Source organism: Vitis riparia, chromosome 17 (assembly GCF_004353265.1).
Source record: "Vitis riparia cultivar Riparia Gloire de Montpellier isolate 1030 chromosome 17, EGFV_Vit.rip_1.0, whole genome shotgun sequence".
Classification (NCBI taxonomy): Eukaryota; Viridiplantae; Streptophyta; class Magnoliopsida; order Vitales; family Vitaceae; genus Vitis; species Vitis riparia.
In genome coordinates, this window is record NC_048447.1 from 11002302 (window position 1) to 11029351 (window position 27050).

Here is a 27050-nt window from a genome sequence, read left to right on the forward strand (position 1 = left end):
ATTTGGAGCTTCATTGAAGCTAGAAAATCACCAAAATGCAGTTGAAAAATCGATGCGGCTTCTTATACACTTATTATAAGATCCCACTACTTCTCTCTCTCTCCCTCCCTCCCTCCCTCCCATTTATAAAGGAACTGCAGATAGATGTCTGGTTGAATGGTGAGAGCCCTGAGACGGTTTGATGAAGAAGATGGGTTGGTTTGCTCTCTCACCCATTATACTTCTGTCTCAGGCTTTGCAAACGGGTGTCTTGTTGGGATCGGTTGTGAGAGAGTTGAGCCAGAGGCTTGGGGCTCATCAAAGCTAATATGAGGCTCCTTATACAGCATGAACTCGGGTATGGAGGACGAAACAGAATCATAGAACCAAGGAGATTCATGGTAAATGAAACCAACATCACTTCGAAGGGGTTGAAAATAAAATTTGAGGCTACCTTTCCTTCCCTGAAGCTGCAATCTTTTCTTCTCTAGCCTCTCCTTCTTATGGGCATTCTGGTGACCCCCCAACGCCTGTGAATTGGCAAACTCCTTCAGACAGAACTGACACTCATACTTCTTGTGCTCCGGCTTCTCAACACTCTTCTCCATCTTTGATAAAGCCACGTCTGGGGAATTCGCAGTCTCATCTAGTTCAGATCCTCCCTGAAGTTCTGCACCCTTGGCATACAGATCCACCTCAAAGCCGAATAATCTCAGCTTTTTATCCTCACCGTGGATTTTAGAACCAAAGCTACCATCACCGGCACCTCCAGGCAGAAAGGGATTATTAGTGGCTGCCAGGTTTTGTTGAGATACCTGATTTTCCATGTCTGTAAAATGAAAAGTTCAAGATTTCTCCTAGAAGTGTTTTCTCTCTTACATTTATAGCAGCAAGTCAAGTGGGGGTCCATGGACACAATTCACAGAACAGGAAATGAGAAAAAGAAAATCTCAGACCAAGGAAGCATCATGGATTACAATGTTGGAACTTTTCCACAGGAGAACAGATAAGCATCAAACTTTCCACATCAAGAGATATCATGTGGTGCTTTACAGAAGAAACTCATGGCCTGTTAACAGTTCACCACTTTGATAATCAATGCTATACATGGAATTGCAGTACCACTTGTGCTCTTTAAAAATTCATGTAGGATGATAAAGAGGACAGCATCAATAAAAGATACAAAGTAAACCCAAAAGTCAAAAAATGGTAGGAATGCAACCAAAAATACAATACACTAGAAGTGTGGACTTAGGAACTGTAAGTGGGTTATGATGTAAGCAAATCTACAAATAAAGGTCTTAAAAAGATCTTGGCATATTTTCCTTTCTACCATGCAACTGCAATATCTAATATCTTATACCTAAAAGCATAGATTTACAGCTAAATCAATTCATCAGCCTCAATTATTGAATAAGTAAACAAAGCATTTTTTGTTGTGGACAATATTTGTAGGAGTACATTGGATCCATCCTCTCAACACTTTTAGTACATGTTAGAAACTAATGGAATCTGCAATTCTTTTCCCATCAACCCTCTCTTGTACTTTTTTCTTCTAAGCCAGTCCACATTGCTTTGTTGCTTTAGGGGAAAAGAACCAAGTAGGCATGATCAAGCATTTCACTGTCCTCAAAAGTGAATCAAATAGGGATACCCTAGGGTGTATGTAGAATAGTGGGTTGGTTAAAATTGATGAGGCTTCATCTCATACCATTTCACATATCAGTCCATAAACATCAGCTCTGCCAATCCCTTTTCTGATCCACCTATGCCTTTCTTTCTCTTTCTCCCACCACAATACATTGATAATTCCAGAAGGAAATGGTAATGTTGTGTGAGATGGGAGGGATAGAGAGAGAGAGAGGGCATATAAACTCAATTGGGGCTGCTGGATTTAAACACATCACCACAGTAAGTTAACAGAGGACAAGAGCTCTCATGGGATTCCTTTCTTTTCTGGTTGGCCCCTTTTTGGGTACATTCATGGCAGAGTTTGCCATGTGTGAAAAGAAGACAGTTAAGGTCAAATTTTAGCTCATCCGGGATCCGTCGGTTGAGATGAAGATATGCCTTTTTCCTGTCTGCCACTGCGGGAACCCAACCAATGGCCTTCCCAATCTGGATTACCTGCATAGGGTTTTCATATTAACTAATTTTCTCATGTGGTATCAATTTGAAATATATAATACTCACATGTGTGTCCACAGGAAAATCATCTCGCTGAAGATGGAACATTAAAACACATGCAACCTATCAACCATTTCATAATTTGATATAAGTAACTGGGACAGCAAATACATGTTGCAGATAAATTAGATAGATGAGACACAAGGTTGAGCATTTTCATATCAGAAAGATGAATAATCAAAACTCTATAAGAAAGAATTGAATTGGAAACTGCCATCGAGAATAATCCCTTTTCCATCATGAAGAGAGAAACAAGGGATAAGCTAAAATGTCAAGAATTTGTGATGGCCTTAGAGTACAGAAAAGGAACAAAAGAAAAACCAAAGGGTTTGGATACATAGGTGGTCTCTGACTATCCAACTAGTTCTTGTCCAGCCAAGCTGCCATCTGGCAAGGCTTGGCCAGTAGTTTCATGATTCTGGACAACCTTTGCAACCACCATGGTCTACTTAACAAATGGGTATTTGGCTTAAAACACATCTCAATCAACATAATGTGTATCAAAGTACACCACATTATAGTGCTCAGGCTCACAAATTTCTCCACAACATTATGCTAAGCTAGCCCCCATTTTTGTTTCACTAAACTTACTCTATTACTTCTATTGTCCTCAGTCTCATCCAGGTGCAAAACTTCTAATATGTGAAATCTGATACTAAAACTCTACAGTACTTGCATTTGAAGGAGTCATCATAAGCCGCAACAAGCATTTAGGAACATTTTGGTGATTTAATTTGCTTGCCAAGAAGTAAAGATGGAATACAAAAATCGACCAAGACAACAAGACCACAACCAAAATGAAAATGAGAGACTGAAAATCAACCACATGAGTAAAATTATAGCAGGGATAGACGATAACAACTATGTTCTTTTATATAAAATATTGGCCAATCAAGAAATGATATCTTCTTTAAATAAGTGTAGCTGAAGTGAAAATGTTGAGATGGATGAGCATGAGAGAAGAAACTGAATTAAATTTGAATGCATTTGCAAATAGAATCTATCCAAGATGATGAAAACTTGCATCAAAGTTCAGGTCAAGTGAAATGAAGATCATACCTGCAGTAATAAGTAATGATAGAAAAGACATGAGGGCTGTGGCATAGAACCTAGATATAGTTGAATGGTTGAAAAAGAAAAGAGAATTCATGTAGCTAACCATTAGTACTTGAGAACTAACACAGACACAAAGTTTAACCCCCAACTCTTTTAAGGTGTACAGCATTTAGAAGACCTCTAAGCCAACCCTTTTCGATCCCCACATATGCACAAGCAACAATCACAAAAGCAACACAATGCTTACAGGGAACAAAACCCCAAGTTATACTAACTCTCCCAAGTGATTACAAGAAACAGGCATGGCCTTCTCTGAGTAAGACTTACACAACTTTCTTTACAAAGTTCATGTAGAGAGGGCCCGATAAAGTACACTAGTTATACCCACATTTTAGGAATCAACCCACTAACACTACCCCTGCTTTGGCTAGTTTTCCAACCCATGACCTATGTCATTACCACCTGTCATAGTAATTTCATTTCATGATCCTCTTGCTCATGCCACTTATCATAACAGTTGCATTACATGCCCCTGCTCATGCTACTGGTAGCCATGCTCAACAGCCCACTGTCTTAATCATGTCATGCCACCTTTCTTAGCAGTATTGCACCATTGCATGCCATCTGTTCCATTATTACAAGGAATTGTTTGGCTTGTGTCATCTTGTGTCATGTATATTGCAAGCATCAGTAGCCTGTCACGTGTCCTATATCTGATGCCTTACAACCCCCTGGTAGGTGTCATCCTATTGATGCACCAGCAACACCTTGCTTAGGCTTTGCCCAATGCCAAGGTGTCACATCTTTGTGCCTTCAACAAGTGTCATGCTCTTGTTGTGCCAATAACCTTGGCCTAGTCTTTCACCAATGCCAAGTGTTGCACCATGTTGAGCACATATATGTCATTCAACCCAATGAATGTATAGGTGACCCAATGTGTGCCAAGCCCTATCTTAGCCCTCTCTTAGCCCACATTCTTATTGCAACATATCTTAGCCCACATTCTTGCAACATGACCCGTACATGCCAAGCATCCCTCTTGGCCTACAACCCACATATGTTGCATTGTTGGTCTATGTATGCTAGTATTGCTTTTTTCCTTCTATCAGAGGCCTACCTGAACCATGCCATGTGTCACAGCTGCACACCATGGTACTACACCTATGATTGCACCACACTCATGACATGGCACCCATGCATGTTTGCAGGTAAGGCTCACCATCACACCTTATCTAAGAATCCATGTCATGCCTTTGGAGTAGCATAGTCGTTGTCACTCACGTTGTATTACCACCTTGGGAGAGTCATTCCCCCTTTTTAACCTGTAATCCACATATGTTGCATTGTTGGCCCATTTATGCTAGTATTGCCTTTTCCTTCTATCAGAAGCCTATCTGAACCATGCCATGTGTCACAGCTGCAAGCCATGGTATTACACCTATGGTTGCACCATACTCATGACATTGCACCCAAGCATGTTTGCTAGTAAGGCTCACCATCACACCTTGCCTAAGAATCCATGTCTTCGGAGTACATAGTCATTGTCACTCATGTTTAGTACCACCTTTGGGAGAGTCATTCTCCCCCTTTCCATTTTGATAGGAGGAAACATCATAGTTGTTTCCACAAACATGATGAATTTTCTTTAATTATAAAAAATCTCAAAAAATATTTCACTGCTTGGAAACTCCCTAATGCATCCTCTTTAAAGAAAATTTTCCAACCCAAATATGAGTATTTAGCTAGGTTGGCAATTCCGGAAAAAAATCCTAAGTATCCCCTAACTTAGTTTTCCAATTCTTTTTCGAACTACTTGACCCTTAAAGATTAAGACTTTGCTAAGAGGCCGAGGTTTGTAGCCGAGTGTGTGTTGAATGAAGTGAATCAACCCTATTTTTCATCTTTAAAAAGAGTTCAAAAAGTTATGAGAAATATTTTTTGCTAAAAGGCTTTTGCTCCCCTGTTTCTTAATCGATCCAACTAACCTATTTTTAAGATCAAATTTCAGCCATCAAATTAAGGGTTTCTTTTGCTTTTTAAATACAAACTTTTCCCATTTCTGGTGAGCAAAAACTACAGCAGTCGTGAGAGAGAGCTTCTCATTCCTTACCATTTTGAGGGTGTTTACATACTAAGAAAATCTCATCCAATTTTTCCAAGAAAATATTTTAAATGGATTTTCTGAAAATGAACATGGGTTGATTTCAAAAACATTCATCTCTCATTCTCTTGGTTTTGTGCAAAAACCCATTTTCTTCTTGTGTGAATTCAAGAAGAGACCGAGATCGAGCTTCGTGTGGACTCCAAGTGTGCTCCAGAAAAAAAGGGTGAGAAGTTAAAAGTGAAAGGTACTAGTCAAGTGGTCCGGAAATGATTGGTTGGCTTGAGCTAGGTAAAACCTTATATGCAGTTTTTATTCTTTATAGTGGATGTTTTCAATTGATTGTAGGCCCATGGTTTTTTATCTCTTCGGAGGTTTTCCATGTTAAAATCCGATGTCAATTGTCTATTTCTCTCACTCTACTCTTTGATTTATTTTAAGTTTTTGATATCATTGGTTTCTTGGGCATATATGTTGAATGGAAGATATATGAACTGAAATAAGTGTGATTATCCATGGAATATCTTCAATAATTTTTCTATTCATTTTGGTTAATGATATCTTGTAGTAAATTGAAATGAGTTAAGGAAATAATTCTTCTTTTGAATTAATTTTGAGGAATATTGAAGCATTTGCATGTGAATTGTATTATAAATTGTTAGGAGAGTGTTGGTGCATACATACTTGCTTGTAGATTTTATGCTTTGCTGAAAAGTTGTTAGAAAAGAAGTTTATTTCCATTGAGAAATTCTAAGGTTAGGTAATCTTTGTTTGGAAATTTTTTTTATAGTTCAACAACACCTATTCACCCCCCCTCTAAGTGTAATCCATTATTGAGATTCACCTTTCACCAACGAAATCCCAAACTCAAATTTTTGTCACCCACATGGTGCCTTATGTGGGTATGCGCATGTGCTACCCTTCAGTCACCACCAGTCTAACATTCAACATCCATAACACTCCCTTCTCACATAGTGACATGCTATCAAATGTCCCAAGAACCTCACCTTGTCTAAGTCATGGTGTGTCTCCCTATATGCCATAGGCACTCATGTGTGCAAGGTGTCATCACATGAATCCTTTGTACAGCATCATCATAGTCAAGGTGCTAACAAACCACCCCACAAGGTGGAGTTAGTGCTCTTGTTGACTTAGCTTGCAAATAAGTTTATGCTAACTCTTCAAATTGCCACAAGATTGTATCTCTCTATAAGCTAGTTTCACTTTTTGGAGTCTTTTTCCAATAAACTAAATAATCAGTCTTTCTATTCTTCTTGCTTGCCCTCATATTTCAGTGATCCGATATCTTGGAAAGCACTCACTCAAATTTCTCTAAGATAGTTGGAGGTGTACTATTTTGTTGCATCCTAATGTGATCTTGAATCTCATGAAAGGGCTTCAATAAACTCACATAAAAAGAATAACTAATTTTCAATCTACCAAGGGATTTCAATTTGTATGCCAATGAATCATAATATTTGGAGATCAAACCCTTCTATACCTTCTTCTTGTTGATCTTCTTCCAAATTTGGGTTATAGCTTCAACAACTTCTTCCAAATCATAAGGCTAAAAGGGGTTTTAAAGCAATATGTCCAAATGAGGTGAGGCATAAGCCTCGAGGCAGAACGAGACATAAGCCTCAACTTAAGCAAATAAGTAATAAAAAAATTATTTTAAAAAATCAGAAAAATACTCATAAAGTCACCAAAAAAAAAAAAATGAATAATAAAAAGGCATAAGTTTCATACTTATAAAATTAATTATTTGTCCTTGTTAATAAGTTCTAATTTAGTGTCATTTTCTCTATTCTAAAATTTAGCTTTCTGTCATGGTTTTATCAAATAAGTTTCAATGTTACCATCATTGTCACTAGTAAGATCCTCAAAGGGACATAATCATATGCAATTGCTGTCTTATCCTCCCCATCAATGTTAATATCTATCCAATTCTTGTTCTTCATCCACCAAGTTAGTGGTATTTTTTCTTCTTTATCAATAATAAGATAATGATAATATATGAATTCAATCATTAGGACAATCAATAATTTCCCTACTCTTTCTTCTCAATCTCTCTTTTTCTCTTCCATGTAAAAGGTTAATTGAAAGTCAACTAAGCCCTTATTTTATAAAAAGTTTAACCAAGCCAGGACTCAATACAAAACTCATGAAATCTACATCCAAAACCCACAAAAGCATAGATGATAAAACTCATTAAAACTCTTTGAATATTGAGGCTTAAACCTCTTATAAAATATATGCCAAAAGCCCACAAAGGCAAAAAACCCTTTGGATATTTGAGGATTAGGCCTCAATAGCCTTAAGGTTATAGCCTCAAAGCTTTAACCCTCAATTAGATGAGACTTAAGCCTTAATTATCCTAATTAAGGGCATAACCTCAATGCTAATTCGCGAAGCCTCACCTGAGGCCAGCTTTAAGGCTTAAGCCTCTATAACTTTTAAAACCTTAATTTCATCTCATTTGATAATTGTCTCCTACATTTCAACTTCTTGTTTCCACACTTAACTCAATTAAGATACCTAAAATTGTTCAAGAGGCACTTAGGGACAATGTTTTCAAAACCGGACAAATCATTGAACCGAAAAAGTTACCAACTTATGATTCAATAATTGAACCAGTGGTTGAGCTTTGGCTCAAATGAGCATTCTAAAGAAACTTCAGTTAAGTTATGCTATAGAAAAGGAAGGGCAGATTCTTGAATTTTTTCCCTCCTACTAAGAAATCAATTCATTCAAAATACTTCAACCGATAACATCACAAATATATAATTTATATATTTTTATTAAAGATATTTAACTTATAATTATTCTTATGAAATAAGATTTTATTATTTAAAGTTGTTTAGATTTTTATTTTTTTCTCTCAATAAGTATAATTGTATTGCAAAGAGGCGCTAAAATAGCGACCCACAGAATTACAGTATAAGGGATCTTACCCCCCTACAAAAGGATCCATACAACAAGGAAAAAAACAAAAAAAATTATCTCTTGACACATACACACCCACTCTATAAAATCGATTAAGGTCAAAGGACCATCTTTTATCCACAAATTGGTTTCCGACCACAGTAAATACACAAAAGAAACTTTTAGCTTTTGGATGGACAGCCCGCAATCCTCGAAAGCAATTGAATTTCTAACCTTCCATATGACCCAAAACAAACATAACGGTCCCAATTGCCACGCCACCTTCCTCTTCTTACCCACAAAAGATCCCCTCCATCCTAAAAGGGTTTCCTTCACCGAAAGAGGAAAAACCCAAGAAACTCCAAAAAAAAAAAAGGAGCAACATCCACACTTCCCTTGTTTTTTCACAATGAATGAGGAGGTGGTCAATTGACTCCTCACACATATGGCATAAAAAACATCTATTTGCCAGAACCCAACCTCTCTTTTGCAAACGATCCAAGGTTAGAACTATCCCCCATGAAGCCTCCCACGCAAAGAAGATTAATTTGGGCTGCACACAAGAGTTCCAAATAATCTTCGAAGGGAAAGAAGCAAGAGACACCAGCTGCATAGTCCTATACAAAGATTTTACCAAGAAAACCCCATCCTTTGATTCCATCCACTTCACCCTATCCTCCTCATCCACCCTAACCTTCTTCCCCTCCAAGCAACAAAACAATCTTTCCACTTCTTCCAACTCCCAATCATTGAAAGGTCTATTGAAACAAGGATTCCAACTTCCCCCCTTTCCCCCTCGGCTGTCCAAACTTCATTTACCCAAGCCTCTTTGTAAGAAGCTAAAGCATATAATGAAGGAAAAGCCCCGCACAAAGGGATGATTGTACACCATTTGTCTTTCCAAAACCTCACCTTCTTACCATCACCCACCACAAAGCCAAAAGAAAGGGTTACTAGATGTCCCATTTTACTTATTGTTTTCCACAAACCAACTCCATAGGCCTCCCTAGTCTCACAAGATCTCCACTCTCCTCTTTCCTCCCCGTATTTCCCTCTAATCACTTGGTTCCAAAGAGTCTTTCTTTCATTTGCAAAGCGCTAAACCCATTTTCCAAGGAGAGCCCTATTGAAAGCCCCAAGACTCTTAACCCCCAACCCTCCTCTTTTTTTGTCTAAACACACAATTGGCCACCCTTTTAAGTGCGGTTTTTTCTCAAGAGCCCCACCACCCCACAAGAAGTCCCTTTGAATCTACTCCAATCTAATTCTAACCACCCTAGGCAGGTAGAAAATAGACATAAAATATATTGGCAAATTGGACAAGGTACTTCACACTAAGGTAATCCTCCCCCTTTTGAAATGTATTGACGTTTCCACATAGCTAATTTCTTTCTGAATCTTTCTTCTATTCCATCCCATGCTGCAACACATTTAAACGGAGCACCCAACAGCATTCCTAGGTAAGTGGAAGGCAATTTTCTCACCTTATAACCGAACTCATCAGCCAGCTCTTCCACATTCTCAACTCTACCAACCGGAATCAGCTCATTTTTCTCCAGATTTGTTCTTAACCCTGAAATTGCATCAAACCACATTAACAGCCAGCACAAGTACAACAACTGATCCTTCTTTGCTTCACAAAAAATCAACGTATCATCAGCAAACAACAAATGAGAGACCTGGACCCCTTCGCCTCTTCTTCCCCGAACCAAACATAGCGACAAAAAACCCCCAACAACTGCTCTCTTTAGCAAACAACTAAGAGTCTCCATCACAACTACAAATAAGTAAGGCGACAGGGGGTCTCCTTGCCTTAACCCCCTTGAGCTTTGGAAAAAACCAGTAGGGTTTCCATTCACCATGACTGAAAACCTAACAATGGATAAACACCACTTTATCCACCTGCACCATCTTTCCCCAAACCCCATCTTCTCCATCACCGCTAAAAGAAACGACCAATCCACATGATCATAGGCTTTCTCAATGTCTAATTTGCAAATAATTGCCCCTTTATTGCTTTTCACAATGGAGTCAATTGCTTCATTAGCAACCAACACTGCATCCATGATCTGCCGCCACTCCACAAAAGCATTTTAGGACGTTGATATCACCTTAGCTAAAACGCCTTTCATTCTATTAGCCAACACCTTAGCTAACCACTTATACAACCCTCCCACCAAGCTAATTGGCCTAAAATCCTTCAAATCCTCTGTCCCCCCTTTCTTAGGAATCGGTACTAGAAATGTTACATTCAGACTTCTTACAAAGCTCCCAGTCTCATGAAACTGCCTGAAAAAGTTCATTATCTCCTTTTTAACAAATTCCCACGAAAACTGCCAAAAAGCCATTGAAAAAATTGTTAGGGCCTGGCGCTTTCTCGCCACAAAAATCTGACAGTGCCCCAAAAACCTCCTCCTCCTCGAATGGCTTCTCCAGCCCCTCCACATCCCCCTCTTCCAGCCTCTCCAAATTCAAGACATCTATACTAGGCTTCCACCCACCAGGATCAGCCATCAGCCCTTGAAACACTCTGCACACCTCCTCTTTGATCTCCCTTTCCTCAGTGTACCACCTCCCATTCACTTTGACTCTATTCATTTGATTCCTTCTTCTATGAGTATTAGCCATCTGATGAAAAAACCTTATGTTTCTATCCCCCTCTTTCAGCCATAGTTCCCTGGACTTCTGCCTCCATGACATTTCTTCTAAAAGGACCCACTTTTTATACATCTCTCTTGCCTCCTTCCTAGCTTCTTCTTCTTCCAAGGACAAAACGCAGACACTCTCTTCCTTATCCCAAAAATCCATTAAATTCCAAGCATTCTGCTTCTTAACAATAATCTGACCGAACACCTATCTATTCCAATTTCTCATAATCGGTTTTAAAGCCTTTAATTTCTCACTCAAAATGAAATTGGTTGACCCACTAACCTGAATCCTCTCCCACCAGTTTCTTAAAACCTCTTTGAAGTCTTCCTCCTTCAGCCACATATTCTCAAATCTAAAAGGCGTGAGTCCTCTCCTCATCCCTCCTCCCCCCCAATCAAGAATAATCGAAGAGTGATCAGATACTGGCCTAGCCAAAACAACTTGAATAATCCCTTGAAAATGAACTTCCCAATCTTCAAAGATAAGGAACCGATCAATTCTCGACTTTAAAAGATTATTATAACCTCCACTCCACGTGAACCACCCCCCCCCCCCCCTCCCTCCTCCCCCCCCTGAAAAGACAAATCCCTTAACTCTAACTCCTCAATCACTTCTGAGAATCTCCTCATTGTCGGGGACAGACAGCCTCCTCGACTACGCTCAGAAGGGAATCTTATCATGTTGAAATCTCCTGCAGCACACCACGGCTCATTCCACAACCCTCTAATAGCCCCCAACTCACTCAAAAAATCTTCTCTCTCCACCTTCACAGAGGGCCCATACACTCCTGAAAACATCCAATAAAAACCATCCTCACAATTCTTAAAGCGGCAGGATACTGAATATTTACCCACCTCCATTTCCACCATCTACAGCACCCTATTATCCTAGAACATCACAACCCCCGCCGCCGCACCCCTTGAATTCAAAGCCCCTCATTCTAAACATCTTTCTACCCCTAGACTCCTCATAGTTTCACTAGTCATCTCCTGAATTTTTGTTTCCTGGAGACACACTAAGTCCGCCTTCTGGGTTTTAATCACATCTTTAATCAATTTTCTCTTATCTCTGTCATTTACCCCCCTTACATTCCAAGACAGAATTCAAAGTCTCATCTAACACACTCTTGATAACCCCGGTCCCCTCCTGACCCACTGTAATTTATCGACCATTCAAGTTTCTTTAGCTCGCGATCAAATCTCGAGGGTCTCTGTCCTTTCCTCTTTTTTCTACTTATCCTCTCGCATCGATCTCTTATTTCCCTCATCTTATGAAGAAGTTTCAGAATCTCACTTTCATAGCCCTCTATAGGCATTCCTAAACAATGACAAAACTTTGCCAAACAACTATACCTTCACGACTCCACATCCTTTCCCTCTTTCTCACCCCTTTCCACCCTTCCTTCTTTAAACGGGAAAGACTCGCTCGCACTCTTCTCCCCTAGTCTCTCTTCTACAGGACACACACTCGGAGGGTTTACATTCAACTCCCCTTTGATCTCTTTCAGAAAGGCCTCAGGACCACAACTCTTTTCCATCTCAATCAAAGCCCCCCCCAAACGCAAATAGTCGAAGGCGTAAAGAGGGAATACCTGGAAACTTCCACCAAAAGGCATGCGTCCGCTATGGAACAACTTTCTGGCATCCCTCTCACCGTTGTAGACCCCATACCTCCGACCAATTTCTCTTCAGCGAACCACCCCTCAGTTTGCAAATGACGAATCGAAGCCCTAGCCTTTATAATGGGCTCGTCCAAGGGTGTTTTAAGAGGAAGCGGAGCCCAATTTGTTGTAAGGCTAGGCTACCCCTCTCTCCCTGCCGACTTGGGTCTGTTGTCCAAACCGCCCAACCCATCCCTTTGAAAGGATGATGGGCCATCACTTGAAACCCGCTCCACCGAATCGTCCAGAAAGGTTTTAAGCAGCATCAAAGCCCAGCTCGCTACAAGACTGGGTTACCCTTCTATCCCTGTCGACTTAGGCCTATTGTCCACACGACCCAGCCCATCCCTTTGAGAGAAAGATGGGCCAACACTTGAAGCCCGCTCCCCATCCCTGTTGTCCACGTAGCCCAAATCGTCCCTTTCAAAACTTGAAAGACCGTCACAAGCGGCCCGCTCCTCACCTCAGCTGGACTACCCCCTCTCCCAACACACCCTAGGCTCTTTCATCTCCTTTTGTTTTACAACCCAATCCATTCTATAACTAGAATATATTGCAAGGCCTTCACGCTCCAGGCCTAAACTCCTTTTGGGTTGAACCACTTCACAACCAGGCTTGCAGCTTTCATGCCTAGCCAACCTATCCTGTCCACTTAAGCCCACCCCTCCAGCCTTCTTACCATAGCCTGCAAATCCATCTACTGAAGCTTCCATCCTGTCACCATCACTCTGTTCTTTGCCCCTCATTCTTCTGACTGCACCTGCTCCATCAGTTTCAGCTGCACGCCCTTTCCCCTCCTACCGCTACTTCCCACGCATGAGCCCTCATCCCATTCTTCCCTAACTTTTTCCCTCTCATTCCATTTCAAGTTCTTCATCGGCACCACTGCAGAAATCCGAGGCAGCACCTCCCACCACAACTGAACTGCATAACAAAAAGACTTCACCACTAAATTCAAAGTTCTTGGAAAAAAGTTCCCCCCGTTCTTTACCAAAATCCTGGCCCATTGAAGTTGAGAATGATTCTTTGTTTCTTCATCCACCTCCACAAAACCTCCACAACAGTCACCAATTCTTTTAAATAACTCTCCACTCTAACAGTGAAGCGGGAGCCCCACCACCCTCACCCAAACTTCTTTTGCTTGGCTTCCTCCCTGCATGCACCCGACCTCCTCACTCCATCTTTCTAAATACAGCATTTTATCCTCAAAACGGCGCGTCCCCCTATTTAACACTCTCTCTGCCTCCTCTTCATCTTCAAACTCCAGCAGAAAGAAAGGTTCTCCCAACTTCATCACTTTCACACCTTTTTTAAGATTCCAGCTACGTTCCCCCCATTCTCTAAACGAAGCTAACTCCGTCTCCAACACTGCCCCGTCTCCCCACCTTCTAACTAGGCATCGCCCCAACCCTTCCTCCCTACTCCTCACTCCTCTCCCTCCAACTTGAAGCCACAACTCTTCTCCTATCCTTCCAGCCGGTTCTTTAGCAACATCCAAAAAACTCTTTTTCTCACCCTTCACCTTATTTCCAAGGCATCTTTCCTCCTCACCATCTAAGGTCGCCCTCTTCTTCTTTGATTTGATTTGGATTGCTTCTTTACTCTTAGCTTTCTTTTGAGTAACTATCCCAAATGCCCTTAGTTTCTCAACGAGAATGACCCATCCTCCTATCACGCCCTTTCCTTTAGGAAAGACTAAATAGAATCTTTTAGCCTCTACATCAACAACAAAGCATAAGACATATCTACCCACCCGTTTACACGTCTCTCCAACCGGAACTTTCTTCCCTCTTCCTCCCAAACTTTAACCAACCTTCCTTTCTTCTCCTCCCTACAACATTCTTCAAAACCTTCCAGTAGTTTTCTCAAACTTAATGCCCTTTCCAAAGGTCCCAAACTACTTTATAAAAAGCCATTTAGGAGTGCATCAGTCAACTAAATTCAAAGAGTTGTGAAAGGGCATCACTTTGGGCTTACTAATTCGTTGGGCTTTAAGAAAAAAGTTAAAAAGTTAGTTGGACATTGAACTTGTGAACAAAGGCATTTAAAAGTGGGCTTTTGAAAAAAAAAAAAAAACAAAAAGGTTGAGTTGAATCAACCAAGTTAGCTCACCGATTTTGCAGTTAGACTATCAAGCTAACCGTTTTGATGCCGGTTCAACTCTATTCCAGCCCAATTAGGTGAATTGAACCGGATCGAGGTCCAATCGATGGTTTGACTAGTCGAATCAACCAATCTAGTCCAGTTTTTAAAACATTGCTTAAGGATAAAAATTGGAGGGAGGCTATGGTGGAAGAGATGAGGGCATTAAAGAAAAATAATACTTGGGAAATTGTTGATCCTCCTACTAGGGAAAAACAAGTCTAGCATGATAGCAAATGAGATAGTAGAGAGGTATAAAATGAGATTAGCAACTACAAGATACACATAGACTTATGGGATAGACTATCAAGAAACTTTTGTCATGATAGCAAAAATAAACATCATTCGTATTTGGTCCCTTGGCTACTAACCTAAATGGCTCTTATAGCAAGTCAATGTGAAGAATGTTTTTCTACACGAAGACTTAGAGGAGGAAGTCAACATGGAAATACCACCTAGTTTGGAAAATTGAAGAAGTAACTTGCAAAGGAATTTGAGATTAAAGACCTTAAAGGGATTAAATACTTTATCAAGATCAAAGTTGCATATTCTAAAGAGAGAAGTTGCACATTTTAAAGAGAGAATAGTAATCTCACAACAAAAGTGTGTAGTAAATCTCCTTTAGGGATGAGGAGAGTTTGTGGGAGGTTTTAGGTTCAAGTCCCTGTATGATTTAATTTTCTTATCAAATAAAAAGGGGAAAAAATCTTGTTTAAGAAACTAGAATACTAGGAAGCAGATCAATAAAGACTCCAATTAAGCTAAGTCACAAGCTTGATGAAGGAAAACATCATGCACTAGTAGATTAGGAAAGGTCTAAAGGCCTTGTGAGGAAATTTATTTCCTTTTCTCATACTCCACCCCAATATAGCTTTTTACTTCAGTGTGGTAAGTCAATTCATTCATAGCCCCAAGGACATCCATATGGAAGCAGTTTTCAAAATACTTTTTCTTTTATGGGTAGAGAATATTAATCGATTCAATATTTGAATTTCAAACTAGTTAATAATTTGAACCATCATATCTCATTCACTAAATTCATTACTTAGATAATTGAAGTCAACAATAGGCAAAGCTATTTTGTTTCGGAAGATAGGCAAAATGATTCTTGAAACCTATACAATTGGATGGACAAGATCAATGATGGATCGACGATCAACTTTCAGATACCATACTTTTTTTTGGAGGAAATTTTGTTACCTAGAGAAGTAAGAAACAATTAGTGGTGGCAATATCAAATGATGTTTAGAGCAATGGCATATGGGGTATGCAAACTTCTCCAAATAAAAATTATATTTGCAAATCTTAAGATCAAGTGGGAAGCATTAATGAGACTCTACTCTCATAATAAGTTTGCAATAAACATAGTTCACAATCCAACTCAATATGATCGAACCAAGCATATGGAAGTAGATTGTCATTTCATTGATGAAAAGTTGGATAGGCAACTAATATGCACTCCCTCTACATGCACAAAAAATCAATTAGCTGAAATTTTGGCCAAAGGACTTGCAACTCATTCATTTTAAGCTATACAAGCAAGTTGGGATTAAAGAACATTTACTCACCAGCCTAAGGAGTATTGAAAATCCTGATAATTTGTATAGGCTACATTTGACTGTGCAAGCTATACATAGTCAATACAGCTTGTATAAGTTGTAAATTAAGGCTGTAAATTAGGGGTTCCTACCTTGTTTATATAGTTGACTAATGGTTTCCATATTCAGTTTTTTTCTAGGCAGTCAGTAAGATTATTCCTTTTCTTGTTTTCCCTATAAATTTTATATATTCACTGCAAATTCCTTTATCAATACAACGAAATACAATTCCATAATTGTTTACACATAGAATCGATGTCTTTGTGCATACAAGAAGTCTACCTCCAACCAATACTATCTGGTAGTGCCTTCCTGAACTTGCTGCAATAGCTTAACATATGTTGCATCTAAAGGTGTTTCCTACTTGATTCTAGCAATGAAGTTAATTACAACATGAGATAAGGCCTCCAACTTAGAGCATCAGCTACTTTAGTTTGCCTTCTCGGTCTATGCTCCTAGACAAAGTTGAAATTAACAAGAAGCTCCTACCACCTTGCTTGCTTAGCAGTCGACTTCTTTTGAGTCTTGAAGTAAGTGTTAGTCACACCATTGGTCACCACCACAAACTTGGTACCCAACAAATAGTGCTTCCAATGCTCTAGGAAATGTATCATTGTGGTTATCTCTTTCTCATGAGTTGAATACCACTGCCTAGTCTCATCCAATTTCTTACTCTAGAAGGTAATAGGATGCCCTACCCACACTAGAACTTCACCTAGTGCTTTTTCTAAAGCACCTGCATGGAATTCAAATAGCAATTCCAAGTTTGGCAATCTCAAGATAGACTCTGAAGAGATAGCTGAAGAGATAGCATCCTTCAACTCATCAAAAGTCTTTCAGTATTCATCTTCTTAACACTTCTTCTATTCTTTCTTCAAAAGTTCTGTAAGTGCCACAACAATTTTTAAGTACCCTTGGACGTAGTGGCAACAGTAATTAGCTAACCCAAGAAGGAGAGCAATTCAATCACTTTGGTAAGTTCTTGCCAATATCTTATTTCCTTCACCTTTCCTCCATCCATCTAAATCTAACCATGTGAGACTAGGTGACCTAGAAACTTTATCTGAGTTTTGGCAAACTTGCACTTTTCCTTTTTAATATACAACTAATGTTGCCTTAGTCTCTGCAAACTTTACTAATATAATACCACAGGAGGATGGTTATCTATAATCTAATAGGTAGGCTAGTGTTTCAATCCTTTAGAATTTTAGAAAAGGAATGAGGAATAAAAATTGTGGCACAGGAATAAATAAAATAAAAGATAGGAACGGAGGAGATAAAGAAGAAAGGAAACCTTAAAGTCTCACTAAGACCATTGAGGAATTTCACCTAGAAAAAGAGTAATGAAGTCTTACCATTGAAATTTGCAATTATGTAAAAAAACTTAATATTATTAATCATCAATTATTCATTTATCTTGTTTTACATCAATTAGTTCTATTTATAAGCTTTAGAAAAATCCAAAAATTGGATAAAACTATCAAAAAGTGAACCTAGCCTATGTAGTAACTTATTAGAACTTCTTCACATTTCCTAAAATTATTAAATCTTCTAAAAAATTTAAAAGATATCAGAAATTTTCCTTTTAGAATTAGAAACTTACTTTGTAGAAACTTCTTGTAATAAAGTTAATAATAAAGAAGAATTTTAGATTCTAAAAACTTGCATAGAAATTTAAAATAATAATATTAATAATTTAGAAAATAGAAAGTTTAGAAACTTTTTTTAAAGAATAAAACTCAAATACCAACTACAAACTAATGACAAAAAAACTTAACTAAATAATTACCTAAACACTCTTCATAAAGTAATTTAGGATTTCTTTATTTCTTCCCATTCCTTTTTTATGTAAATCTTACAGATTCATCCTCATCATTTGTGCATATGGACTACATGATCTTCCGATGTAACCATACAGCACTATATCATCAGAGATGAAAGACTACAAAGGCATCCAAGTAGTCAAACAACACAGCATTCATCAAATTACAAAAATTGTTAGGGCATTAGTACACCCAAATGGCATCACGAGAAATTCATAACTCTCATATTGAGTCACACAAGTTCCTTATCCCCTTTTACTATCCAGACTTATCAGCTCAGATTGCAAGTCTAACTTTGAAAAATAAGAAGTCTTAAACAGTTAATAAAATAAATCCACAGCCACAAGAATAAGATATTTGTTTATTGTTACCTTATTTAAGACACGATAATCTGAACACTTTTTTTTTTTTTTGATAGGAAACCACGCATGAATATATTGATAGAAAAAGAAGTACAATAATCTGAACACATCCTTAGCAAACCATTTGGCTTCTTTTATAACAGCACTTGTGCCCCATATCGTGCTGCTAAAGGTTTGATCAAGCCTGCATCTAGCAACTCAGTCAACTTATTCCTGAGTTCAACCAACTTAGAGGGAGGCATTTGACAAGGAACTTGTGAAAAAGGTTTGAAACCCAACGCTAGTTCAATGTGATAGTCAATAGGCCTTCTAAGATGAAGTTTCTTAGGAAGCTCTTGTGGCATCATGTCAGCAACATCCTGCAACACCTCTAACACAACATCACATACCTCCACAACCTGAACTGGTTTGATTTCCAACAACACAGCCACATAAGCGCATGACCCTTTCCTCACTTTTCTCTCTACTTACATGGGAAAGAGCAATCCTACCTTTGATAACTTGCCCACATTTTGGACCTTGTTGAGCCCTCGCATAAAACATGGTTGGGATTCATCTATCACTAACAATCCATTAAAGTGTGGTAACAGAGCCAACTTGACCTTCATAAAAAATCTTATTGCCAAGTGTCAAAACAAATCATTCAAAGGTATATACTAAGTAAGCTAATTGTATGTTTCCAACCACCTAACTAAAGTGGTACATCTTCAGCCATGCCATTGATCTCTTGCTCTGTCCAGTGACAACTTTTAACTTGCTATCATCCTTGCTTAGCTTATGACCTAGCCTTGTTGCCTCTCTACCAGTGACAAAATTGTGAGTTGCTCCATTATCCACCATGGCAACTACCCTTTGGCCATTCACTACAAGTTCAACATGCATCAACCCCTTATGAGCAATTGGTTTAACCTAAATAGTATTCATGAGTTGTAGATGATTCACCCAACCTAACACCTATGACTCAATCTTCCCCCTTTTTTTATGCAAAAACCATAAGAGCATTCAACTTTTCCTTCTCAAGGCAGTCCTTAGCTCTCTGTGGACCATTACAAATAAAGCATCTTGAAACTTTTGTCATTTGCACCTTTGTGGACTTCACCAATTTAGTTTGAGACTTGTTTGCCTTCTTTCCTTGTTTTCCCTCATTTTTCTTAGAGGATTTGAACTTCTTCTTTGGTTTTTGTCTCCACTCTTCTTTTCCCTTCTAACCCAAGGGAGGAGTGCTTAGTTTGTAGTCAACAAGGCAATCTCTTGTTCCCATGGCTAAAAGGCATCCCTTACTCCTTGGCATCTCAACTCTATCTAAGCCCACCCCGACAAGCTTGACTTGAAATTAAACAACATATCCACTTTTGACATGTTTTTAATGTCAAGAATCAAAGAACCAAACTCCTTGAAATAGTCTCTGACAGATCTAGCATGTATCAGCTTCTTCAAAAATTCTCTTACCATCCACGCAATATTTTTGGGAAGGCATTGATCCTTTAACTCTTTATTTTGGGTTTCCCACGTGTGATATGAGGCTTGTTAGACTCAGTATCATCACTAGTTCTAGTGCACCAACACCACTTTGCATCACCCGACAAGTACATAGTTGTAATGGTAACTTGCTCATTCTGAGTATGAGCAACAATAAAGTATTGCTTCATATCCCACAAGAAATTCTTCAAGTTTTTTGCATTATACACCCTGCTGAAGGGCTTGGGTTCTAGGATTAGCATTGTTTTTCAGGTTGTTTCTACAACTCCCGATGTGTCTTAGACCCACAGCCATTTTCAGCAACATAATATCCCCTTCAAGCAATTGTATTTTGGCTTGGAACTCCTTCAATATAGCTTTGACATCAATAATAAACCTAGTAATATTTTCCTTAACAAATCTATCATGTCCCTCCAACAAGCTCCTTTGAACCTCAAATTCATTAGCAACTTCTTCCACTCTAGCACAAAGACCATTGTCAAGATCATGAGGGACCTCACCTATCAAAAAAAAAAAAAGGGACCACAAGGGACCTCACTAATATGCACCCTCAATTCGAGAAACTCACTCTCTCAGCACCTCCACTAGCCATATTTTCTCTACAACGAGGCTCTAATACCAACTATCCCAGCATAAAGCTTACCCCCAAATCTTTTGCATTGTGCAAGGCTTAGGAGACCTCTACACAAGCCTTTTTTCATGCCCCACGAAATGCACAAGCAACAAGCAACACAATACTTACAAGGAAAAACACACAACAACAACATTTGTTCAGGAAAAAAAAAAAAACCCTCCCAACTTATAATAACTCGCCCAAATAATTATAAGAAATAATTGACGTCTTCTCTAAACAAGACTTCCACAACTTCCTTGGGAAGTTCATATAGAGAAGGCCTAGTGATGCACCATATATATACACTAGTTACACCCACGGCTTAGGAATCCACCTAGTAAAACTACCCACATTCTAGGTAGTTTTCCAACCCATGTCCTCTGCTATTGCCACCCATCACAGCATTGCATTTCATGCAACCTGTCACAATAGCTGCACTGCATAGCCCTGCTCATGCCACTTGTAGCTATGCTCAACAACCCACTTTCTTGATCATGCCACCTTTCTTGGCATTGTTGCACCATAGCATGTCACTTGCCTCATCATTACATAAAATTAATTGGTTTGTGGCATGTGTCTTGCAAGCATTAATGGCATACGATATGTCACAAGTTTGATGCCTAGCAACCTCCATGATATGTGTCATCCTCTTTATGCGGTAGGTGCCACATCTTTGTGCCTCCAGGTGTCATGCTTTTGTTGTGTCCATGACCTTGGCCTGGTATTTAACCAATGCCAAGAGTTACACCATGTTAAGCCCACATGTGTCATTCAACTAATCAATTGTATAAGCAGCCACATGTGTCATTCAACTCACAGCCTACGGCTGTTTACATTGTTGACCCAGGTGCGCTAACATTGTTGATTCCTTTCATCTAAGGCATGCTTGATCCATGCCATGTGCCAGAGCTGCAACCCATGACACTGCACCTATGGTACCAAATTCATGGCCTTACAACCATGCTTATGTGCTAGCAAGGCTCACCATGACACCTTGCCCTTGCCCAAGGCTCCATGCCGTGCCTTCGAAGCAACATAGTCATTACCACCATTCTATCACCACCTTTGGAGAGAGTCAACCCCTATAAATTGCTTTTTTCAGCCTTTTTCATTCTAGTAGGAGAAGACACCATGGGTACTTCCACTGGCATTAGGGATTTTTTTTTTAATTATAGAAAATTGCGAAAAATATTCCACCATTTGAAAACTCTTTAGTGCATCCCCTTTGGAGGAAAAATCTCAACCCAACAAAATCCCACACTTGAATTTTTGCCAAGTTAAGGCACCCACATGGTGCCTTGTATGGGCACACACGCATGTTGCCACCCCTAAGTCCATGCCTAACACCCATAGTACTCCCTACCAGGCATTAACATGCTACCAAGTCTCTTAATGACCTCTGCTTTTCACCTTATCTAAGTTATGGAATGTGAACAGCTAAAGAAGCTGCTGAATACAAAAAACTAGAGAAAAAAAAAAGGGGGGAGGCAAATGCTAAATCAACTCCACAACGTAGCCCATATCAATTCAAAAATGAACTAGTTTGAGCGCATTTGTCTTACATATTGATTCAAAACCGATCAAAAGCACTTTCTGGTGGTAATTATCAATACTATATTCAACCAAATAGATGATCATCCAGATCACAGACAGACTGCCCAAAATCTGGGCAGTAACCAAGGTGTGCCCTGTCCAATCAATAAAATACTAAGCTTGACTCTTCTGCCAATGTGAGCTTTCTTTAGTGTCTTAATTGCTTGAGGAGTGAGGACCCTAGTAAGGAATTAAAGGAGAATCCCACCTTAATGTTTGTACTAAAATAGTATTAGATTAAATAAACAAGGTAATGATTCAGTAATCACTCTCAATATGCCCAGTTCTTGGCAATCTGTCAAAAATAGGGATGATTAAGAAATTTGTTTTACTAAGTTACAGGTGATTTTGAAGTTTGAAAACCTAAGCAGTAGACAGGAGCAGCCTTCAGGTGCACAAAATTCTTTATCTTCTCAATTCTAGAGTTCTATAATAACTCTCACCAAAACTATTGTTTCACGCCATGAGAATATACAATTCTAAATGAAAACATCACCTAATATAGAAGATCCCCACAATAACTTCTTCCCTATTACAAAGAATGTCCTACTCCCTCATTTGAAGTCAAAACCCTACCCCACCGCCATTATTCCATCAATTTACAACAATAAAAAAATGAAAGTCATATAAATGTCATTTCTTAAGTTAGATAGTGGTCTCTGTATCCGAGATTAGATAGTAGTCAGGCTGGGGCATAAAATCCTGACTTTTTTATATAAATTTTCTGAATTCCACATCCAAAAAAGGTTTCCAGAAGGACAAAGGGAATACTTTGCATTTGAACAAAATTTTCAGCAATGAAGATACAACCCTTGAAAATTTACGAAGGGCTGATTCAAATTTCATTGGATGTGTCCTATTTAACCAATGGACCATCAGAGAACAACACCATCAAGGGTCGTAGTAGCATGGAAAGGAAAGCATTGAAACTCCAACCACTGAAAGTGCATTCATGGGTGTCTATCAAAATAACAATCTCTAATGGGCCATAAACCCTCAATGCTCTCAGATGCCATAAAATGTTTCAACAGATAATTCTCAATAAGCAAGCAAATTCATAAACAAGTTAACAAGCAAGAACAATCAAAACAGAATTACCGTTTTGGGGCCAATACCCTTGAAATGAGAAAGCTCTGTCTTGATTTCATCAACTGTTAAATCTCGCAAGTACTCAAGGCATAATTTGCCTTTTCTCTCCAGCAAACAGCTCAGCATTTTCTTGATACAAGAAGCCTTAGTCACAGCCAAACCGCCACATCTTATGGCATTCTCTATGCTTTTGGAGTCAGCAGCAAGAACCTGAAACAGATACAGAGGAGAATCATCCAAACAAATGCAAAGCCAAACAAGTGTATTGGGATAAAACCACTGAAAGAACATAAAAATATTCTAATTCATGAATGCCTAGGAGAACAAAACAAACTTAAATCAAATGCAGATCCAGAAAAACCGAGAAACATGCAAACCATTCAAAACAATGCAGCTCGATGAAAAAGGAAAACACTGAAAAACCCCAGAAACGTGCTCTAATTCATCATCACCCATGAAACCAAGAAAAAAGCAAATGACTCGAACAATCAAAACCAAGAAAACGGTAGGTCCAGAAACGCGAAAATCATTCAAAGCACTGCATGAAACCAGAAACACATACATCTTGCCAGGTGGGAAAAGCAGACTTGAGAGAAGCGAAAGCCCTTTGAGAATTAACATCTGTTGTATTCTGTGAGAGTATGATGCTGACCAAGCCATCCAAAACGCTTTCCTTCTGAGAGGACCCATTCACGTCATCGCCGTCAGACGGGTCCAACTTCACCGGAGTTCCGCCACCGCCGTCGAGCCCTGGAGAAGAGGTGTGGGGAAGAGGGGGCAGCCTGAGCTTGCGGTACTTCTCGAATCGTTGGGGAAAACCATGGAGGGCCAAGAGGTCGTCCCGCACGGCCCGACATTCTACAGGGGTGGGTCGCGGGTGAGATGGGTAGGGGTCGACGACGACGTCGTTTCGGGCTGATTTGGTTGCAGATTCCTTTGAGCATGATGACGACTCCTCTTGCTTTCGCTTGCGGCTCCTCTGCATTATTTTTATTCTTCTACTTTCCTGCCGAGACGGTTGAGAGGGTTTGCGCCCTTTTGGGAATCAAATTAAATGCTTTTGATATAATTATTTAAATATCGAAATAATTCCAAGCTGTCGTATGATAGTGGTATTCCTTTGGTTGTCTCATATTTCAAATGGATCTTGCTATGGAAGAATTAATAAGTCTGAAACAATTCAGTGACCCAATAATTGGCTGAAAACCCACAAGAAATCTTCCAAATTAATTTTCTGTACAGAGTCTACAGACCAAGTATAATGGAAACAGCAGATTAAATACAACAGACCCAAGAATCCAGACTATGAACAAAGTCAAATAAAAACAAAAACACCTACTGCTATTCAAGTGTGAATTTCCTTCCTGAAACTTCATCTTCTTCCTTCCACTGGTGATGCAACTGTTTCCAATTCACTCTATTATTTACAAATTTGAGACTCAAAACAGACTTCTACAGGGACCATAACCCATCAATTGGAGATGGAAAGATGCATACACAAGTTTTCAGAGCTCCAACGAGTAACTGAAATTCAACTCTATACAGACAAAAGGTCTAAAACCTTTCAAAAACCCTAAACCATCAATCAATCAAAATTCAGTGGAGTATGCTCCATGAATGTGCTGTTTGCCGGCACCGCCCACTCGGTACCGTGGCTGACTCAACGCCCCCGATTCCAGAACCCCTTCCCAGTCCACTTCTTCTTCCTCGTCTCGTCCCCTCATCATCTGCAACATCCTCTTCGCTTTCTCTCTCGCTCTCCCGCTTCCTCTCTCTTCAACCTCCCGTAAAACCTCTACTGCTCTTGCTTCTCTTGCCAACCCCTTGAACCTCATGCTCCCATGGCTCAGCAAGTATAGCACGGCCACGCAGTTTTCTTGAGTTGACTCCGAGTCTAGTTCCTTTCCTCTCAACAGCCCCACCAAGCAATCCACGGCATTCGCGTCCAGCATTGCAGAGCGCCCATCGCCGGAGGCGGCCATGTTGCAGAGTATGAGCAGAGCGCGGCTCGCCAGGTCGCCGGACTTCACCATGGCGAGTAGAGTCGGTATGGCACCGAGTTTCACGAGTTTGACTCGGTTGCTCTGGTCGAGTGAGAGATGGTACAGTGCCAGAGCCGAGTCGTGGCGAGTCCGCTCGCTCTCCGATCTAAGCGCGTGGAGCAGCGGCGGCAATGCGCCCATCACCCCAATCGCCGTCTTGTTGTTGTCTTCTATTGCTAGACTGAAGAGTGCCCCGGCGGCGTGCTCCTGCGACTCCGGGAGTCCGCCCTTCAACAGGTCGATCAACGGCGGAACGATTCCGGACCGTACGATTTTTGCCTTGTTCGGCTTCTCTAAAGAGAGATTCACCACCGATGCGGCGGCGTTGGTCTGCACGACCGCGTACCTTGAATTCAGTAACAGCCGGAGGGCGGAGAGCACTCCAGGGGTACAGAGCGAAACCCTAAGATCCTCCTTCGTTCTCGTAATCGTCCTCAGCAAAATCAGCCCTTCCTCCTGCTCATGAACTTCAGAGCTCTTCAATTTCCCCAAAATCTCTTCTTCCTCGGAAGAAATGGGGTCTAGAGTCACGGCCAGGCTAAGGGCTTCGTCCGAAGACGATGAAAACGATGAATAACAGGAGGGTCGAGTTGTGAGGGGGAGGGGAGTCGCCGGAACGGCAGCGATGACAGATTCCTCAGAGCTGCTGGAGTAGAAATGATTGGGCCGGTGATTCACCTCCGTGGCGGCGTGTGAGAACATGACCGGCGGGTTCCCCGGCACACCTCGAAGCAACTCCTTCTCCGAAGTCTCAAACCTATCATCTCCGTCCGACCCCATTGCCGCCCTCACAAGCGTCTCCACCGATCCATACTCCGGCTCCGTCGGACGGTCCACGCGGGACGCAGCACACCAATTCAGAATCGCGGACTTCATAGCCAAATTGGGAATTACAACAGTGAAATCAGGCCTAGACCCGTCACCCAAAACCGGAACAAACCCCAAGTTCCTGCACACCTGAACAGAAATCCTCTCAAAAGTTTGACCCGACGCAACCACCACTGGGTCAGCCATCAAAGACCCAGAAATGGGACACATGAACTCCTTAGGAGACTGCTTCGGCATTGAGGAAGACGATCGAAATGAAATTTTCCACCTATGCTTGCCGTTACCACCCATATCTATCTCTCTCTACCCAGACGTAAGCTCCCTCTTATACTATAATACAGTTTGACTGGGCGAGATGAGATACAGAGAGGAAGAAAACCAACGACTTTTTCTCATATTGGTACGCGGCTTGCTCCTTGGAAGATGAATCCAAAACCCATCTCCCGGCGATTCTTCTTTACCGCAATAAATAATTGAATAAGAAAAAGTCACGGCTGTGATATTTTCTCTATACCAGTGGTGAAGATGATGGGAGTTGGTAAATTTGAAATGAGCTTGGTCAAAGCAGCTGAAAGCAAAAGGGGTGATTATTTATTTTTATTTTTATTTTTTATTTATTTATTTCGTTGGCAAAATTATTCTTATCTTCTCCAGCTGACAGTGGTATTCCTCTCCCTTTGAGCTTGGAATTTATTTCAAAAAACCCCATAAAAAAAAATAAAAAAAAAAAAGAGAGGAGCTCCTCTGTCCTTAGTTGAAATCGAAATTTCCAAATGGGCATGCTTAAGATTATTGTCTTTTTACTGGTTGGCAACTTGGCATTGCGGCTCTTTGCGAGGAATGATAATAACATAGCACGTTGAATCTGACACTGCGGAAAGTGGGCCTCCACGGCCAGCCAATTTATGGCTTAGCATAGCTGGC

The 27050-nt window shown here is 40.1% G+C and overlaps 3 protein-coding genes across 4 annotated transcripts; all 3 read right to left on the bottom strand.

Annotated features, from left to right (window-relative positions):
- Positions 1-118: 118 nt before the first annotated feature.
- Positions 119-1273, bottom strand: LOC117904449 (zinc finger protein JAGGED-like). Its single transcript, XM_034817048.1, has one exon. The coding sequence runs from the start codon at positions 804-806 to the stop codon at positions 216-218; it is 591 nt and encodes a 196-aa protein (XP_034672939.1). The 5' UTR covers positions 807-1273; the 3' UTR covers positions 119-215.
- Positions 1274-1363: 90 nt separating this feature from the next.
- On the bottom strand, positions 1364-24354 carry LOC117904448 (putative DNA glycosylase At3g47830). Of its 2 annotated transcripts, XM_034817046.1 has the most exons (4): positions 23819-24354; positions 23266-23466; positions 2173-2229; positions 1364-2106 (listed from the first exon to the last, which is right to left on the bottom strand). In XM_034817046.1, the coding sequence occupies exons 1-4, from the start codon at positions 24239-24241 to the stop codon at positions 1855-1857; spliced, it is 933 nt and encodes a 310-aa protein (XP_034672937.1). In that variant the 5' UTR covers positions 24242-24354; the 3' UTR covers positions 1364-1854. The 2 variants fall into 2 exon arrangements, with proteins under 2 accessions (XP_034672937.1, XP_034672938.1); XM_034817047.1 differs by lacking the exon at positions 2173-2229.
- Positions 24355-24475: 121 nt separating this feature from the next.
- LOC117904447 (U-box domain-containing protein 38-like) lies at positions 24476-26598 on the bottom strand. The gene has a single exon (XM_034817045.1). It carries the CDS (start codon positions 26415-26417, stop codon positions 24846-24848), a length of 1572 nt encoding a protein of 523 aa, XP_034672936.1. The 5' UTR covers positions 26418-26598; the 3' UTR covers positions 24476-24845.
- Positions 26599-27050: the final 452 nt, after the last annotated feature.